The sequence below is a fragment of the Gobio gobio genome (assembly GCF_949357685.1).
Source record: "Gobio gobio genome assembly, chromosome: 20".
In the NCBI taxonomy this organism is placed as follows: domain Eukaryota; kingdom Metazoa; phylum Chordata; class Actinopteri; order Cypriniformes; family Gobionidae; genus Gobio; species Gobio gobio.
The window spans coordinates 22107527-22125190 of record NC_137113.1 but is presented as its reverse complement, the minus strand read 5'-3'; the positions used below and the strand labels follow the sequence as shown (position 1 = coordinate 22125190).

The 17664-nt window shown below is 38.0% G+C and overlaps 1 protein-coding gene across 1 annotated transcript; it reads right to left on the bottom strand.

Moving 5' to 3' along the window:
- Positions 1-1963: 1963 nt before the first annotated feature.
- On the bottom strand, positions 1964-17385 carry fbxo11b (F-box protein 11b). Its single transcript, XM_079801379.1, has 22 exons — positions 17072-17385; positions 14891-15018; positions 14698-14779; positions 14412-14556; positions 13351-13480; positions 13011-13094; positions 12782-12914; positions 12558-12664; positions 12268-12379; positions 7194-7300; positions 6529-6666; positions 6218-6435; positions 5868-6048; positions 5168-5290; positions 4999-5084; positions 4773-4849; positions 4421-4564; positions 4017-4127; positions 3663-3770; positions 3456-3564; positions 3263-3361; positions 1964-2865 (listed from the first exon to the last, which is right to left on the bottom strand). The coding sequence occupies exons 1-22, from the start codon at positions 17157-17159 to the stop codon at positions 2736-2738; spliced, it is 2640 nt and encodes an 879-aa protein (XP_079657505.1). The 5' UTR covers positions 17160-17385; the 3' UTR covers positions 1964-2735.
- Between the last annotated feature and the right edge of the window lie 279 nt (positions 17386-17664).

The window sequence follows — 17664 nt, the reverse complement described above, 5'->3', positions numbered from 1 at the left end:
TTTCAATTCTTTTTTAAGTGCCATCTGCGTGTTCTTTTTTTGCCCCAAAATAGACCATCTAGTTTAATATACAACCCAATTCCACTCATTTCCGTAGATAAGCAGTTCACGGCCACGAGTATGTTCAAACACTACATGTCTCCATTTATTTGGCCATAAAAGTCTGAACTACCTACCAGTCATGTGTCTGAAATGACTTTAATTCAAGTTTTTAGTTTCTCTGAAAAATGTAAGCACTTTTTTTTTTACGTTTATGGATAGTATTAGATGCAAAGCAGCCAATTTGTCATCGAGGCAAACCTTGACACAAACTTAAAAGTGTGGAATATTAATTTAGTACTCTCTCAAAATTGTATCCCCTGCATATAATAGGCTTTTTTGATGAGTAGTACAATCCAAGGAATAGAGGAGTTGTTGCTTTGAATCTAAAAGCATGTCTATTTAATAGATTTAAACAACAGACAACCTTTGAACTTGATTATTGACCTTTAGTGTTCTAGATTATGTATTATGTTGGAATGAAGTAAAAAAATACAAATACTTGAACCAAGAGTGCATCAGTATGCCACAGAATATCTAAAAGTCAATGCGGTCCAGCAGGTTTCTGGCTGTTTGCATATAATGGCAGTGCATATTTACCCAAGAATAGTGCAAAGCGAAGGGTTTATGAATTCACAAGTTATTCTTATCAGACTAGATAAAGCATGCGGCTATAAAAGTCTCCTACAGAGAGGACTTTTCTTGCATTATTTGCACAAGTCGAGTGTCTGCATTAGGATATTACAGGAAGGCGACACCTGCAATCAGGATGGTTTTTTATTATAATAACTGCAATAGTCATGTTTAACAAGCTCTTGAAGGCAGTATATTATTCTGTTCAACCGTACTGACAGATGTTAGGGGTTTTCGTGGCTTTATGGACAGGAAGACAGTGTCATCAAAATAGTGCAACCCGTGTTTAAAACAGCAAACCTCTTGACATGTCGAATGTATTGTTAGGAATCAACAAAATCAAACACAACCAGAGTTGATCTAATAAAGTTTATTTTCTTAAAAATGACCAGTTTCTGTTCTTTTCTAGGAAATTAAACCCTTTTAAAATTCATACTAGCATCTACATAATGGTTATTGAAGACTTCACAATATATTAAGTCTAGATGTTATGGTACACATGCATAAAATTCAGGCTGCATGAGAAGCCACAGTCACCACATTACACATAGATGGAGTTTGAGGGGCAAAAAGACAACGGGGCTGTAGAGATACTTGTCTCAGCTTCAAAGAGGCCAGAGGTCTCTGATATAACCAACTCCAGCAAGGCTTTACAAAATCGGCATCGTACTTAAAACAGGCACAAGTCAGGCCATGGGCCCAAAAAAATGCGATAAAATGCTTTTAAAAGTCAGGATGCACTTTTAACAGTGATGCTATGACCACATGAACAAAAATTAACTGAATGAAAATGTTCTGGGATTGTTTTTAATAGAAATCTTTTCTTCACATTCTCTGTAAGTTTAACGGTCAAACACGTTTCAGAATTCTTTGGGCCCTTGGTTAACACTTCAAACCGTTTGGAGCTTTAAAACTCCAAATATTTAGAAAGGGAACTTGAGAATGAGAAAGATATATACAATAGGCAAAAATAACCCTTTTCTAATAATGGCAGCAACAAAGGTGATGCAAACGTTTCTGAACCTGCACGACCGTAGGTTCCACACATCAATCGCTCGCATAAAAAAAGTCACCTCATTAAAAAGAAAAAATGAAAATGCTGGAGGACAATTTAGTGTTAGTTTTCTGATCTTTTCTTTGTTATTCCTCTTTCACAGAAAGAACTTATATGCTGAGACATGAGTATGATTACAGCAAGCCTAATGTGTGCTAACAAAAATATTAATAACAATAATAATAATAATAATATATAATAAAATAAAAGACATTCAAATACAGTAAGATTTTTTTTGCCTGAAAATACAAAACTACATGAGAAAGCATTAAAATCATATTTGTAGATCAGAATAACATATTAACATATTTAAAAAAAAAAAAAAAGCAAGTGCTAATCACATTGGTTTTTTTTGTTGTTTTTGTTTGTTAATTTTTTTATATCATACATATATTTCAGCACAACTGCTGTCAAAAAAAAAAAAAAAAACAACAGTCGCTGGGGAAGCCATAATGGTACGGCTCTGCCTCTAATCCGAGAAACCGCGATCTGTGGCTCCGGTCGCGGTCAGATCTGTACATAAACTGCAGCAGAACTCGTCTTGAATCTCCACATAGCACTGAAGTTGCACAGGGCAGGGTGCACGGCGTACGGCTATGCGATTGGAAGGACCAAATAATGTCTACTCCCTTCCCAAACACCACCACTGTGGCACCCACCTCCATAATCTCCAGAATCCTGAGTCAACATATTGCTTCACAATATTTCACTCTTCCAAGTCATCCATCACGCTCCCAAGCAGAAGTGAAGAGAACTCCTTGCATTCTCAGTTGTCAATATACAAGAGAGTCCGCACCCAGTACTGAGGCAGCTTTACACGGTTTCAGAGTTCTGCATTTCACCTTTCCAAAGATAGTTTCTCTTAAAATGATTAATTCGAAGTCTGATATCTGAGGTCTTTTGATATCCACACACACCAGGTCTCTCTGGCCCAGAAATGGCAGGCGCTCCGGATTTGTAGGCAGGTAAGATAAAGACCAGGGTGCTGTGAAGAAGGGCGAGCTCGATCTCAGTTGTGCTGTAACGTGTTGGATTCTATGGGAGGTGCCGAGTCATACAGAGTGTCCGTGTCATGGGTCGGCTCTCCGGCCAGTGTGCAAGGATTGGACAATGTACCCGCGCCACAGTCACAAAAAAACCTACACGGGACAGATTATAAAAGGGATTAGAGCAGATTAACTAAACGTTGCAGAAAAATTGTAATTCTGCAAGTCACCAGTAACTAGCTCTTCTTGTGGATTTAAACAAGAAACTAATACTTCATTAAATTGATCAAAAGCGACAGTGAATGCATTTATAGTGTTACAATTTCTATTTCAAATAATTGCTGTTCTTTAAAACTTTCTATTCAAAGAAAACTATCATAGATCTCAAAAATACTAAGCAGCACAACTGTTTTCAACATTGATAATAAGAAATGTCTTAAGCAAATTAGCATATTAAAATCATTTCTGAAGGATCATGTGACACTGAAGAGTAACAGTGAATTGGAAAACAGTAATTTGAAATTGAAGAGTGTATATAGATTGCACTGACCTATCATGCCGTATAAACTCCACATCATGCCCTTGGTGGCACTTCTTAATACAGTTCACACAAATTGCATTCCGGTCTGTTGTGTTACAGGTGTGACACCTAATAGAAGAGAACGGAACATATGGTGAAATACTACAACCAATTCTGTCGGTTTTCAAAGCAGACTGCTTCAAGTTGCCTGCCTTCTGATTACCTGTAGAAATCGTGCATGGGGTAGCTGGTGTAACTGGAAATCTTGTACAGGCACTGACCTCTGCTCACTGCCTTTTCTATGGCATCCTGATTGTTCATGATTTTATTATCTACAAAGTTAGGGAAAAGATTTATATTAGCATACATGCATTTATTATTGAGGTCAAGTGAGAAAGATAGTCAGCTATGAGTTTAAGATTTAATTTACCTTTCATTGTAACATTGACACCCGAGGCTAGAAATAAGCCTCCAAATCTGTTGTTGAATATCTGATTGCCTTCCAGAGTCGCTGTGGCATGGTTTGTGATTTCAATGCCTAAATTGGGGGTCAGAGAGAGTGTTGTTTGAACGAATTAATAGAAACATGACACATAAACTGCACACAGATTCCAATTCCAAAAACTCCAGAATGTCCAGTATGCACTTCACTCACAATCATTATAATTGCACTTTTTATTATTTCCCAATTGAACATTACTACACCAAAATAACCATTACATAAGACTTAAGACCACCACAGTGGCAGCATGTACGCACTTCTGACCTCAAACCCTCTACCGACCTGCAGCAAAGCCGTCAAATATCCGGTTCTTCCGCAGCACCGGATGGCTGTTTGTGCTGATGAGAACACCAGCCTGTGCGTTCCTGAAGATGTCGTTCTCTTCCAACAACCCTGAACATGCATAAGAAGACATTGCTATTATTTTCTATGATAGTGATTAAACATGGTACATCCATTATATTAATTGGGTGGATTTTTTGACACAGATTAAGCTCAGTTTTGAATCACAAGAGCTTTCATCGTGGGATTAATCACTAATTGTGTGATTTAGCTCAAGACAACTCTTGATGCGTGTCTAGGAATCTGTTCTGGTTACATTTTTCTACTTTAAGTCTCCCTCAGCTGGTGTAGCATTTCCTTCACTGTGCTCATAAGCAAAAATACATTACCCAATCCATTCTTACCCCTCCCGCCGTTGAATATGCAAATACCCCCATCCCGTCCATCATGGATCTTATTCCTGCGCAGCGTGGGGTTGCTGTCCGTCTTAATCCACACTCCCGCCATGGCATTATCAAAGATCTCATTGTCCTCGATGAAACCCAGCCCTACGAATAGACCAACAAATTATGTCAAACAAACACAGCAAGCAGAAACCTCTTACAAATGTCCAGCCCAATATGACAATGAGATCTGTAACGGTTTTCACATTTTACGGCATTATGGCTAAGAGGAAAGGACTTAATCATAAACAAGCTTCATAAGTAGTGAAAAGACAAATAGTTACAACAGAGAGGAAGTAGATAAAGAACTTACCAGAGTTGTAAACAAGGATACCTCCATTTTGTCCACCCCAAATTTTGTTTCTTCTGATTTTTGGATTGCTTCCAGTTCTGTTTAAAAAAAAACATCACTTTTGTACAATGCATCCACAAATGTATCCAGAATACAAATTCAGTAGACATTTTACCACCAAGACTCTTCAAAACCTACCCTTGTAAACTTGTACCCCTGATACTAAATTCAATTACTTTCTCCATACCTGATCTGGACTCCAGAGTACATGTGATTGTAGATATCATTATCTTCCAGTACACCATGTCCATTGTCATAAAAATACACCCCAACCTATTCAGAGGGGGAAAAAAAACAATATTAAAAGGGAAGAATGAAGGCAAATTTTGAAAGAAAGAAATCTTGAAGTTTCATACCTGTTTTCCGCTGTGTATCCTGTTCCGTCTGAGCACTGGCGTGCTTCCTGTGGTCACCCACACTCCAGCCAGGGTGTTGCTGTACACCTCATTCTCTTCTATTACACCCTGGCCCTTTTCATGCTACAAATAGAAACAGTGTTACTGTGACCAATACTTTTTTGTTCTGTCAACAGCCCATAATGCATTCCAGGCAGAAGTGGTGTAAAGTATTTGAGTAAATGGAATTAGTAACTGAACTTAAATATATTTTTGGCTACTTTGTAGTGTAACTGAGTATCAAAGATATTAGCAACTTTTACAAATTTTTTACTCCAATATATTTGTGATGAGTAATGCAATTACTCGTAACATTTTGCGTGGCACCTAACTTGTTCTGCTGCAGTTTTTGTCTGCTATAAAGAAGCAATATCACCATCAATAACGTAAAGAATTATCGCAATTTTAACAGTAAAAGACTAAAAATGCTATACAAGTATAACTGTAATAGATATAACCTTACATTTAATGTAAACTTCACATTTAATTCATTTTTGTTGAAATAACCATGTTTCTCCAAACATATTAGTATTAACTTTCTCAGCTTGTGGAAAAGCAGCTGAGCTTTGATTCACCATGTGACTAATCACCACCTGCTTTTGGTGGTATGGTTTTCAGGTACTCTTTACACCTCTGCCAATCAGATCATGTGTATGCTCACCACATAGATTCCTCCATGCTGCCCGTCATGGATCTTGTTGTGCCTTACTATAGGACAGCTGTTCGTTCTGATCTGAATGCCAGCCAGGGCATTTCCATAAATATCATTTCCCTCAATGAGGCCCCTCCCATCACCAAATATGTAAACGCCTCCTTGGTTTCCATTGAAGATGGCATTTCCCCTAGATTAAGAGCAGACAGCTCATTTTATAGGTATATCAACAAGACGGATCAATCAACTGACAGTGTGCCGAGTGTTTAGCTCAGCACAATAGATACCCAAAATTATTTTCACGTCTAAAAATAGCAATATTGATTTATACTACTACAGTGAGGACAAGGGAGACTGACCTTATAGTCGGGTCACTGTTGGAGGTGATCCACACACCAGCAAAGTTATTGGCATAGATTTTGTTTTCTATGAACTGGCCTCTGCCTTTCTCGTGAACATAGATGCCCCCCGTTTGACCGTGGTGTATCTCACAGCGTACCACAGTCGGGTTAGCATACGCTTTCACCTCAAACCCTGCAATCCTGTTCCTATGGATATTACAGCTCTCAAAATAGCCCTGCAGAGGGAGACAAAGAGACAGAAATCAGCTCACTGGCTGCTGCCCAAAACAGATGAAATCTCTGATTGAACAAAAAATTGGTTTAATTACCATGCCATGGTCAAAGGTAAACACTCCTACGTCTCTGCCATGGTGGATGTGATTACGTCTGATGATGGGATTGCCATGGTTTTTTACCCAGATACCCGCAAGCGCATTGTTTGAGATTTCGTTATCTTCATAAATACCCTGTAACACAACAGCACACAGGTAAAAAAGGTTTGTCAGTAAAGCATGCAATAGTTTTGTCTGCAACTGTATGAGCTAATTTATGACTTACAATCAGAGCGTCAACACCGAAATAAAGCAAATATTCAAAATGCAACATTTTTACTAGAAGATTTGGCCAAATCATGACAGCAAAATAATAAATTTGGGATAAGTTACTCTAAACCTTTTTAACCACTATGTAACTATGGACGAAAGGAATAGTCCAAGCAAAAATATGTATCGTATGGCTTCAGAAGACTAAATATAGTGCACAAGTCATATTAAATAAATTTTTCCTGTTTTTTCCCCCATTTATGGACATTGACTGAAAGGCCAATAATATTGTATGGAAAACAGTTCAACAGCACAGTGAAAAGAAAAAGAAAAAAAACCAACAGCATACAATCTTACTATGACATGAGGAAATAAGTAAATAATGACAATTTCCATTTTGAAGAGTTCATTTAACGCACTTCAAAATAGAAAACGAAAACAAAGGTTCCCACCTGTGCATGATCAGTGATGTACAGTCCAACATTTTCACAATCGCTGATGTTGCAGTGTTTAATGGTCGGTCCGGCACCCTGACCACTTACACACACCGCTGATCCCACTGGGCAGACAGACAGAGCAAGGACCTCAATACACTGATTAAATTTCTCGTACTTCAACTGCTAAAATATGCCACTAAATAGTAGGGCTGGGTATTGACACAAATTTCACAATTCAATTTCCATTCACAAGCTTGCAATTCAATTCGATTTCGATTCAATATAGATTATTTTGGATATATATCAGGTATAATACATGGCAAATTTCCTCAAAGAAAGCAAATTTCTTAACTAGTGCTGTAAACTATGGGAGTCAGTTGTAGCCTACTATAATATTGAAGGTAAAAATGAACTGATTTGTATACAAACACTTAAATTACACTCAATGATGTTTTTAAAAAATATATATAATAATACAGTTATAATATTAACTTTACAATTACATAATCATGTTTCTACTCCAATTCGTTTTTTGAAATATAAACATTTAAATGGTGGCTGTCATAAAAACTTGCCAGATTCATTCATACTAGGGTTGGGTGATGTCCCCTAAATTAGCAGTTGACGATGTTTACAGTAAAACATCGCGATGGGCGATGATATCGCCGAGGGGTAGGGGGTGTTGAAGGATATATTTTACTATATCTCTTTACATAAATATTATTTTCTACTTAAAAACTATAATTTCATTATTTTAATAACACAACTAATGACTCATCGCCAATTTCCAGTTGCACGTGAGGGGGAAATGCATAGCTTTCTTCCACTTAAGAAGAGTTGTACACTTTTAAGCAATTTTTATTTTACTAAAGGCCTATCTCTTTACATAATTTTTTTTCTCCTACTTAAAAGCTATCATTTTGTTATTTTACTAACCCAACTAATGACTCATCCGCACTTTCCAATAGGTTGCACGCAATTTTCGCAATCTGTTACGGAGCTATTCAATTTTGATTTTGCATATTGTTTTTTTAAACGGTTATTTGTGTAGTTCATAATGACCACTTTACAATATTTCAATAACAATTTATTTTGTAGCCTATGCTATGCGTTACACGACAAAGTTAATTGTGGTGCTAATTATAAGTGAAATGTAAAGTGTTTTTCCCGTTTTCTTGTTCTTGATTTGTTGTTCCCCTTCATTCTTTCATTTGATTTGACATTATGGCCAAGGCAAATTGTCTTTAAAAGTATTAACCAGACAAAAGTGATTTGACATTCGCTTAAGTCTGGGTTTATCTTAACCCAGCTTCAGTGAAGAAGCCACAGAAGAGCTATGTGACAATGAGCACAATCTCCTGAGACACTACAAAAGGCTACTAATAATTCATTAATAAGGGCTGTTTTCTTGTACAAAATTAAATATTTTAAGTTAAATGTACAGTGTAAGACATGTAAAAAAGACAAGAGGCTAACAATGTTAAGATCAATATTTGTGTAGCCTGCCTGGCTAACACACGTCATGTCTCTGGCATAGACTACAGTATTGAAAATAGCTTATATGCATTAGTTATATTCTCAATTTAATTTACAGAGCAATCCCTGCAAAGTTTTTAGGTCAACTATAGAAGAGACTAGGATTAGTGTGTGTCGCACTCGCAAGACTCGCAACGGGGGGCGTGGCATCACGATGGTGGGGCTCCATCAGCAATGATATCGTCCATCAGCACAAACCTAATTCATACATAAATATTGAAGAACATTAAAAATGATGATGAATAGCCCATGTAATATGGTGCATATATTTAGCAAAATGCTCCTTTCTAGAGTTATTTTTTCTTGCTGACTAACGAGTTTATGGACACTGGATATGGTTTTTCTGAGGTAAATGTGACGTTACATTTTACACAAATGTGACATTGTTTACAAGCCGTTTACTCACGTCTTTCCGCGGTTGAAACACTCAAGCTATTCTATGTGACATGATACGGATTTCGGTAAGTTGTACTGTATCTTTTAACACTTTCAGATGCTCGTTCATGTTTATTTCGCATTGTAACTGGTATTAAAGCTGATGAGTTCACGTGCGCTCCGCGCTCCTGCTTCTTTTGAGCTGAGCTGCGCCAGAGCGATCGCACACCACAACGCCAAAACGGCATTTATGTTTTTGAATTTCATAATAAAATAGATGTAATTTGAAATCTGAGACTTTCATATCAATAGTAACAGCACAAAGATTATTGCGCTTTATTTGATGGGAGGCTCGCTACAATTTTTCTTTCATTCATCAACTGAAAACAGGATGACTAATAGATTCTTGGGATTTAGGAATCTATATCGTTTCATAAAAATGAGCAGTGGTGGGCTGTCAGGGCCTTCTCTGCTGGCCCAGTCAAAATCCAAAATATATATATTTTTTCATAATTAAATTAATGTGTGTCTGAACATCTCTAAATTCAATTACTGACTATTTCAGTATGTTAAAATTATATTTCCAGAAAGAATGTGGTTATTTTTTGTGAGGCTGAGCTGTATTTTCACCATCTAAATGCATCAGAGCTCCGTGGACCAGCAGGGACCAGCACTAATACTATAGCTAGCCTTCAGTTGAAGCTGCCATTTTCCACTGGATCATAACATTGACTGACGTGGGTCAATAGCCAATCAAATTTTGATGTGTAGTGATAGAACGCCCCAGAGGCCCAGCGATGTGTCTGCGCTACCCCTCGCTGATGTCATCAGCCGTTTGAACTGTTCGCGGGTTGTAAGTGATCTATGTGAAACAAGCTATGGCCGCTGCAGATGATCATGATCCTGATGTCAAGCCGGTAACGTTAGCTGACAAGCTGTGTTTTTCTGTGTTTCTTGATGTTCTTGTTGGTCTGTGTTTTTGTTTGTTTGTTTAAGAGTATTTGTATCAGCGAGTTGATTTTGATTAATTTCACCAGTTGCCTAAACGGTGACGCGCGAGTGCAGTGGTATCAATAAATAGTTAAATAGTCTTTTATTCTCGCGTGTCCTTTTATGTTGTTTGCGACCTTCCCAACGAGCACTTTGAAAGCGGGGATCGTAACAGTAATGCATACAATGCATGCTTGTATTTTGTATGTATTGGTGTGTGTGTGGTGTTATGGCAACGGCGTGGGGTGTGTTGATGGTTAGTGAAGGCCCTGACTAAAACCCCACGGTACGCCACTGAAAATGAGAATCCATTAAAATCGAGAAATCTATATTTGTTTATCCAGTCCTATTAAACAGCAAGGTCATGATTTCAATTCCCAGAGAATATATATACTGATAAAATGTATACTTTGAATGCAATGCAAAGTCAAATGAAAGTCTGCCAAATTAATTGAATGCATATAAAAGGGACTTCTCCCTCTTAATGAAACAATCACATTAGACTGAAGATCAAAACAATCATGCCACAAAGCATTTAGATATGATGCAAGCATCCATCCATCCATCCTTCCATGATGCCTAGTTACACAGATTAAAGACAGGATGTACAGTACCATTCAAAATTTTGGAGTCAGTACTATCTTTTTAAAGAAATTAATAAATTTTGTCCAGCAAGGATGCATTAAGACATTTCTAGATTTCTATTTTAAAAACTGTTCTTTTGAACTTTCTATTCAAAGCATCATGAAAAAAAGCCTAACGGTTTCCACAAAAATATTAAGCAGCACAACTGGTTTCATCATTGATAAGAAATGTCAGCATAGACAGGGTTTTTCCTGCATTGAAATTTTTTTGGCGGCCGCCAAGACAATTTTTTGGCCCGCCAAAGCCTTATTTGATGAGTTATTGTGATTTATGAGTGTAGAATAGATGACTTTTGCACTTGTGATATGGCCCTGTTAACTGAGTGACAGAGAACGAGCAGAGCTCCTCCCCCGCGCGACCGCTCTCTCTTTCTTTCGATGTCTTCTCATATTTCACATATTGGCTCATATTTCACATATTAATCAAAATCAAAAGGTCGGAAGACCGAATCCATGTTGCACGTGCCGCATTCGGATATTTTATTTCCTTGAATTCCCGCTGAGTGTGAACTGCGCTCAAAAAACATCGACTCTTCTCTGACCAGCTGACATAAACATAAGTTTCAATAAACGGGAAAACATTATATTCTGTTATGAAGTGTATTCTGTATTGACAAATCTTTTGCGATGTTCTAACAGACGGGATTCGCACACAACGCGTCTGCTAATGTCCGATTCGCGAACCAATGACTCCTTTGAATCGAATCATTTTAGCGACTGGTTAGAACAACTGATCCGTCCAACACTGAACGAACGAATCAGTTTATTCATTTACTCAGAACACATCTGAGATGAGAACACAAGTCTGCTTACCCAATTTAGCAAGAGTGGATAGTAAGAATTAGTTTAATCATCCACAGTCATTCAGCTTATTTATGTTGACAATGTGTAGTGAAATATAATTTAGTGTAGACTGGAGTTAGGTGAGACCAGAACAAAGTTGTTAGCTAGCTGATAATTTTACAAAATTGTATATGGTAGAAAATTAGGCTATTTGTTAATTTTTTATGCTACTTTTTAATATTGATATGATTATACCAAAACAATTATCAGTAAATATTGTAAAAAATGAGGATCAAAAGAAACAAACATCAAGGTAGAGATCATACATAATATCAGATGTCAAAATAAGATAAGCAAAAATTACAAACGGTTTCTTTGCATTTATTTTAAATGTATTGTCAGTATTGCGCTCACAGATCACGTAGGTAGAGTACTTTACTGTGTGTGGATGACCATGTCTGTCAGACACCACTGAAGACCATTTTTGACCCAGGAAAAACCCTGATACATTTCTTATTAGCATACTAGAATGATGATTCAGCTTTGATTTCACAGAAATAAGTTACATTTAAATATACATTTAAAACTAAATTATAATACTTTCACAATATTACTGTTTTACTGTATTTTTGATCAAATAAATGCAGCCTTAATGAGCATAAGAAACTTCTAAACTTTTTTTTTTAATCTTACCAATACCAAGCTTTTGAATGGTAGTGTATTATGCTAGGGAAGCAGATGGTAGTGTAAATGAAAAGTACCTGTGCAGGTGCTGCGGATAACGCAGTGGTCGATGTTGGGGCTGCAGTTAACTGTAATCTCCAAACAGTGGTGAGCATTATGGTGCTGTGCTGACTTATCATCAGGGTTGAACTGAGGCAAAAATAGCAATATTTCAAACACTCAAAAACATGATTTGCGGCAACCTCTGATAATAAGCATCATGGGTGAATTAGATTGTTATCTAAAAGACACCATGCAATGATTTACGAATGTGACGACTGTAATAAGATGAGCTAAAAGGAAAAAATCTGTAAAAACTGTTACTCACCCTGATGGTCATGTAGCCCACATATGCATCTTCAGATCCCTCCATAAACACAAACGTTGAATCTCTAGTGTTTTCAATGACAACCTTGTCAGCTACCTTCCCTGAGGCTGAAAGGAAAGAAAACGGGTGTTTAGTGACTTTAGTCAAAGGATGTAAGGTTAAACGATAGATGTTATTTTCAAGACTTAAAGGTAAAGGAACAAAAACAGGCTCATCAGACTTACCTGCGCCAATCATTGTGATGGGGGATTCAATGTAGATCCATTCATCTGTGTAAATGCCAGAATGCACAAATATCAGGCCATCAAAATGGGCCTCCTGCACCCCTCCCAGTGCATCCTCAATGGTGTCATAATACTGCAAACCAGAAAAACACTACATGTCATTACAATGCTAAAACTGCGCTTATTGAACCAAAAAAAAAAAGACACAGCTGAAGCCAACGATCCATACCAACATATTCTCTCTGCCTTTGTATCTGGCTGGATTACTATAAAAGTGTTCTGCAAAACCAGGCTTTACATGTGCTCCTTTATACTGTGGAAAAAGAAAAGCAAAGATTTAATGAATACTTCTTCATATTTTAGCACCTGTTTTATAATTTTTGATTTACCCAAGATGGACAGTTAACATGAGGTGTAAATGTGGCCTTAGTATTCACTTCATTAACTTTCAAGAGTGAATATCATTATTACTCCATCTGAGGCAACAAAATGCCTCAGAATAGCAAAATCATCCAAGCATTCACATCCATTCTGGCCTAAAAAGGAAAACAAAAAGCAAGCTCTCATACCAACTGCTGAAAGCTCTCTTTCCATGGGTTTGGTTGCTCATACTCTTCCGGGTTGATCTGGTAGAACTTCCCCGGCTCTGGATGCATCATGGGTCGTGTGTACTCAAACACCTCCATGTATAATCTTTTCCTGTAAAACGCACAAACAGAAAAAACAATCACTCAGATATAACGTTATGGAATATCTGAACCAATCCCCAAATACAAAACATTATGGTGGCTGATAAGCATTTCGTAAAGTTTCAATATTTGAATGGCAGTCAGGTCAGTGCTGTGCTCAAACACAACTGTTCAATTGTTTTTTTCTTCTTCAAAGTCATCTTTTATTTAGCAAGGATGCATCAAATTAATCAAAAGTGAGAGTAAAGACTCTAACATTGTTACCCAAAAAAAAAAAATCTATAAAAAAAAAAATGCTATTCTTTTAAACCTTCTATTTATCAAAGTATCCTTTGATTTATATAAAAAAATAAAATAAAAAAACATCAGAATATTAAAAAGATTTCTGAAGCATCATGTGACACTTAAGATTGGAATAATGGCTGAGCGAGATTCAGCTTTGCCATCACAGAATTATATTATGTTTAAAAATATATTAAATAAAAAACAATTATAACTTAAAAAATATTTCACAATATTACGGTTACTGAATTTTGATCAAATAATGCAACCTTGGTGATCATATGAGACTTCTTTCAAAAACATTTAAAAAATCTTACAGACCTCAAACATTTGAACGGTAGTGTATGTTGTTCTATTGTGTAACCTGCAAACAAGACTTATCAAAAACCCAAAGACGCAATTGTTATGTTTGTGCATGTTAATGTCCAGTGTTAAAGCATTACACTCTTGTAATTCTTTTTGCAATATCAGTGCAGTTTGCCTGTCATGATCATCATAACATAACTTTTTATGGACATTGCAACAATGTGCTGGTTGTCCTAATCTACTGGATAATTAGTATCCCACTTACAGCATGACAACATTTTCCTCCATACCCCTAATGAAAGCGATTCATGTACTTCTGTAAATCATTCTATTGTCAGTATGTAAATTCTCACCAAAGAATGGGGTCATTTGCAAGTTCACTGAACCGCTTGCATACGCAGGCAGCCTGGCACAGGTCCTGCTCCAGCAGGTAAGAGAAGATCTTCAGAACGACTTCATCCGGAAGCTTCTCTTGGAGATACTGCTCCGCAGGGGCAGCTGAAACAAAGTCAACAAGAAAAAGAATCTAAAGCAAACTGCTTGCAGAGCACACTTAATTAATAGCATTAGTCCTTTGATAAGAAGCATAACTTTTCATAATGATGCACTAATTGATCAAGACCACAAGTCTTCACTCACCTGGCAGGTCCTGGGATTTTCCTGACACTCTTGCACGTTTAGCTCTGTGACCGAAATTTTCTGTGGCTGAAGTGGAGGCTCCCTGCATCGCACAAATCAGACATTGACTTTTTAAACTGCGGTTTAGATTAAAACAACTTTAGAAGGACTATTCTCTGTCAAAAGTGCAAAATAAACAGCGCAAAATCTTTACCTCCATACTGTTTTTTGTGGGACACACGGTTCTTTTAGGCAACAGGGACTTTCTACGGAGTTGGTATGGACTGTTTTGAGCTCCTGGACCAGATTCTTCTGCAACCATATCTGCAGGGATGTCCTCATCTAGAAAGAAAAAGAAAACAATCCATTCAGCAAAACATATCTCAACCTGCCCTGCACAAGCTCAGACCCCAAGTTCCACCGCAAACTCCTGATTTCCATGTTTGCAGGTTGCAAAATGTGCCTGCAGGAACAAAAATGGACCCAGTCTCACAAGGAAAACAGTCAAAAAAGAAAATTCTCCAAAAGTAAAGCAGTGCAGACAACACTTCTGCCCGTCAGTTGATAAGAACATCACACATCAGTGCAAAACTCTGAATTTCCATAACTCCAGAAAGCTTGCTTTTCCATATCTTGACACATATTTCTATTTAAGGAGTAAAAATCCTAAATGCTTTAACCTTCTTCATACAATTGGTTTTGCAAACGTAAACACCATTATGTTATCCACATAAAAACTACGGCAAAAACTAGATGCAACGACTGCCGTTCTTTATTCAGCTACAAATGACGTACCTACCTACCTGTCAATACCTGGTGTACTGATCACCTGAGAGCCTTACAGTCTGTCCTTCCCTACAGCACAATTGGTACCTGGAGACAACATCCAAAAGTGAAAGATGAGAAGAGCAGCTAAAGCTTGACTCTAAACGGTCACGAATTGTATGGCAACTCACAGCTGACTGGTCCAACAGGGCAACAAAAGTACATCAGGGCAAAATATCAACACAAAATGAGATCCTCATCTCTTCAGGCATGGCTCTGGTCACTCTTTCTGTCTGCCTACATATGCATCTAGTCAGTGTCCACATCCAAAAGGTCTAAAAACAAAGCAGTATGAAGATGCTCTTCCTTTTCACCAAAAACAGCATGCACAGATTTAAAAAAGAAAATTGTGTACCCAAACAAGAATCTACAACATAACATTACACACACATGTAACGCAAGTACACAGATATTACACAATCCTCCGTTCTAAAAGCCCAACTACCTTAACTAATGAATATGGTATCAGGTGGTAATACCATAGTACTACTATAATGTATGTCCAACAAAACATGGTCATTTTGGGTACTTTTACGTTTAAAGGATAAAATTATATTAACTTTGAGAATATGAATGCACTGTACACTCAAGTCAATCATGGCTTAGGCTGACGCTCTGAGCCATTGAAAGACTTTAACTGCAAATGTAAACATTAAGGTAGTCAAAATGCACTGATCACAACAGGTCTAAAATGGTTCAATAAAGCATAATAAATGCTTAATGGGCACGAAAACCTAATGCAGCAACACTTTATCAATGGATTTTTCAAAGAAGAATTGAAAGCCTGTCAGTGGGGGGTCTGTAACCCAGCTAAACGTGGAAACAAAGGTTTCTGATTGATCATCGCAGATGCACCTCCACCAGCAGAACCCATGGCTTTGTGCATAGCATCTACAACCCTACAAAAATAACCATCCATGTGATAAATGTTCCATTACGCACATATCCCCAACAAAACAGCAAAGGGAGCCTTTATCTAACCCCCGTTTTCTCGCTGTGAGCTCAAGTGCGCAGCTACTTACATTAGCTAGCGTGCTACCTAGCCGTGTGTAAACAGTTAACCTCACAGCTACTGCATTCAAAGCTAACGAATAAACACAATACAGTTGAAGATACTAAATACGGTGTAGTGTGCGGCTACTGTGTTAATGTTTGGTGTAAACGAACAGTGCTCTGTATCAATGGCAGCTCAACACTGGATACTAACAGCTACGCAGCGCAGATTTCCCTGTCTAAATCCCCTTCTCACGTCTCCCTTCCACCTATAACCCATGAGAGTTAACTTATACCAGACATAAATGAACATTTACCTTGCCACCTTGTTTCTAGATTTAAAGCAAACCCGGAAAGGTGGTGAGTGTGTTAAAAGCTAGCCGTTTAGGGTTCGGGCTCGTGAAGCCCAAACAAAGCGCGGCCTGGCCTGTAAATATGCGCCTCGACGCTCTGCACACAAGCCCTTTTAATCAGGCCGTACGGCTTCGGAGTGGCCGTGTCGGGTCAGAGAGATAAAGTACCGTACACGACACGGCAGAACATTGAAGCGTTGTTGAATTAAAGGCCCCCGTCTCACCTCTTTCTGCGTTGTTTCTTTCCGGCTGCACCGGGCGCGGCCTCGACACTCGCCTGGGTCTCCTGCTGCTCGCTCTGACGGAGTTCATTTGGCGAGGTGACTTTACCCAGAAAAAATACGTGTCCCTCGAACCTTATTCTGTTGTTCTTAACATTTACACAAATCTCTGGTCTGAAACAAGTCAAATCACCCGTCTACACCGAAAAAGGACACCAACCCAGGGCAGTTTTTCTTATTCGGGGTGTTGTTGGTGTGTTTTTTTTCGGACAGCTCCCCCCTGTGCTGAGCTCCGTGTCTCTCTCCCTCTCTCTCTCTAGCAGGAGGAGCCATTAACATGGACATGGAGAACATGCACAAGGGGGCACCACTGATATTCAGCATGATTAAACTTTGAGTAATTGCTTTTAAATATTGATCCTCCAATCTTGGAGAAGTTCGTTTTCCAAGTGTAAATAGCCATGGTGCCATGACGCTGAGTTACAACCGTGTAAAAGCCATCCCTGGTGATTTAAAAAATAATAAATAAACCCATCTTACACCAGCCTAAACTGGTCTCCTAGGCTGGCCAGGATAGCAAAAAGTGGGTTATGGTT

Excerpts from the sequence above, each read along its gene's own strand:
- fbxo11b (XM_079801379.1), bottom strand. The coding sequence starts at position 17,159 with ATGAACTCCGTCAGAGCGAGCAGCAGGAGACCCAGGCGAGTGTCGAGG. Across the intron at positions 12,665-12,781 it reads CATCACAATGATTGGCGCAG|CCTCAGGGAAGGTAGCTGAC; the intron begins GTAAGTCTGATG and ends CTTTCCTTTCAG. Across the intron at positions 3,771-4,016 it reads ATTTGACGGCTTTGCTGCAG|GCATTGAAATCACAAACCAT; the intron begins GTCGGTAGAGGG and ends CCCCCAATTTAG.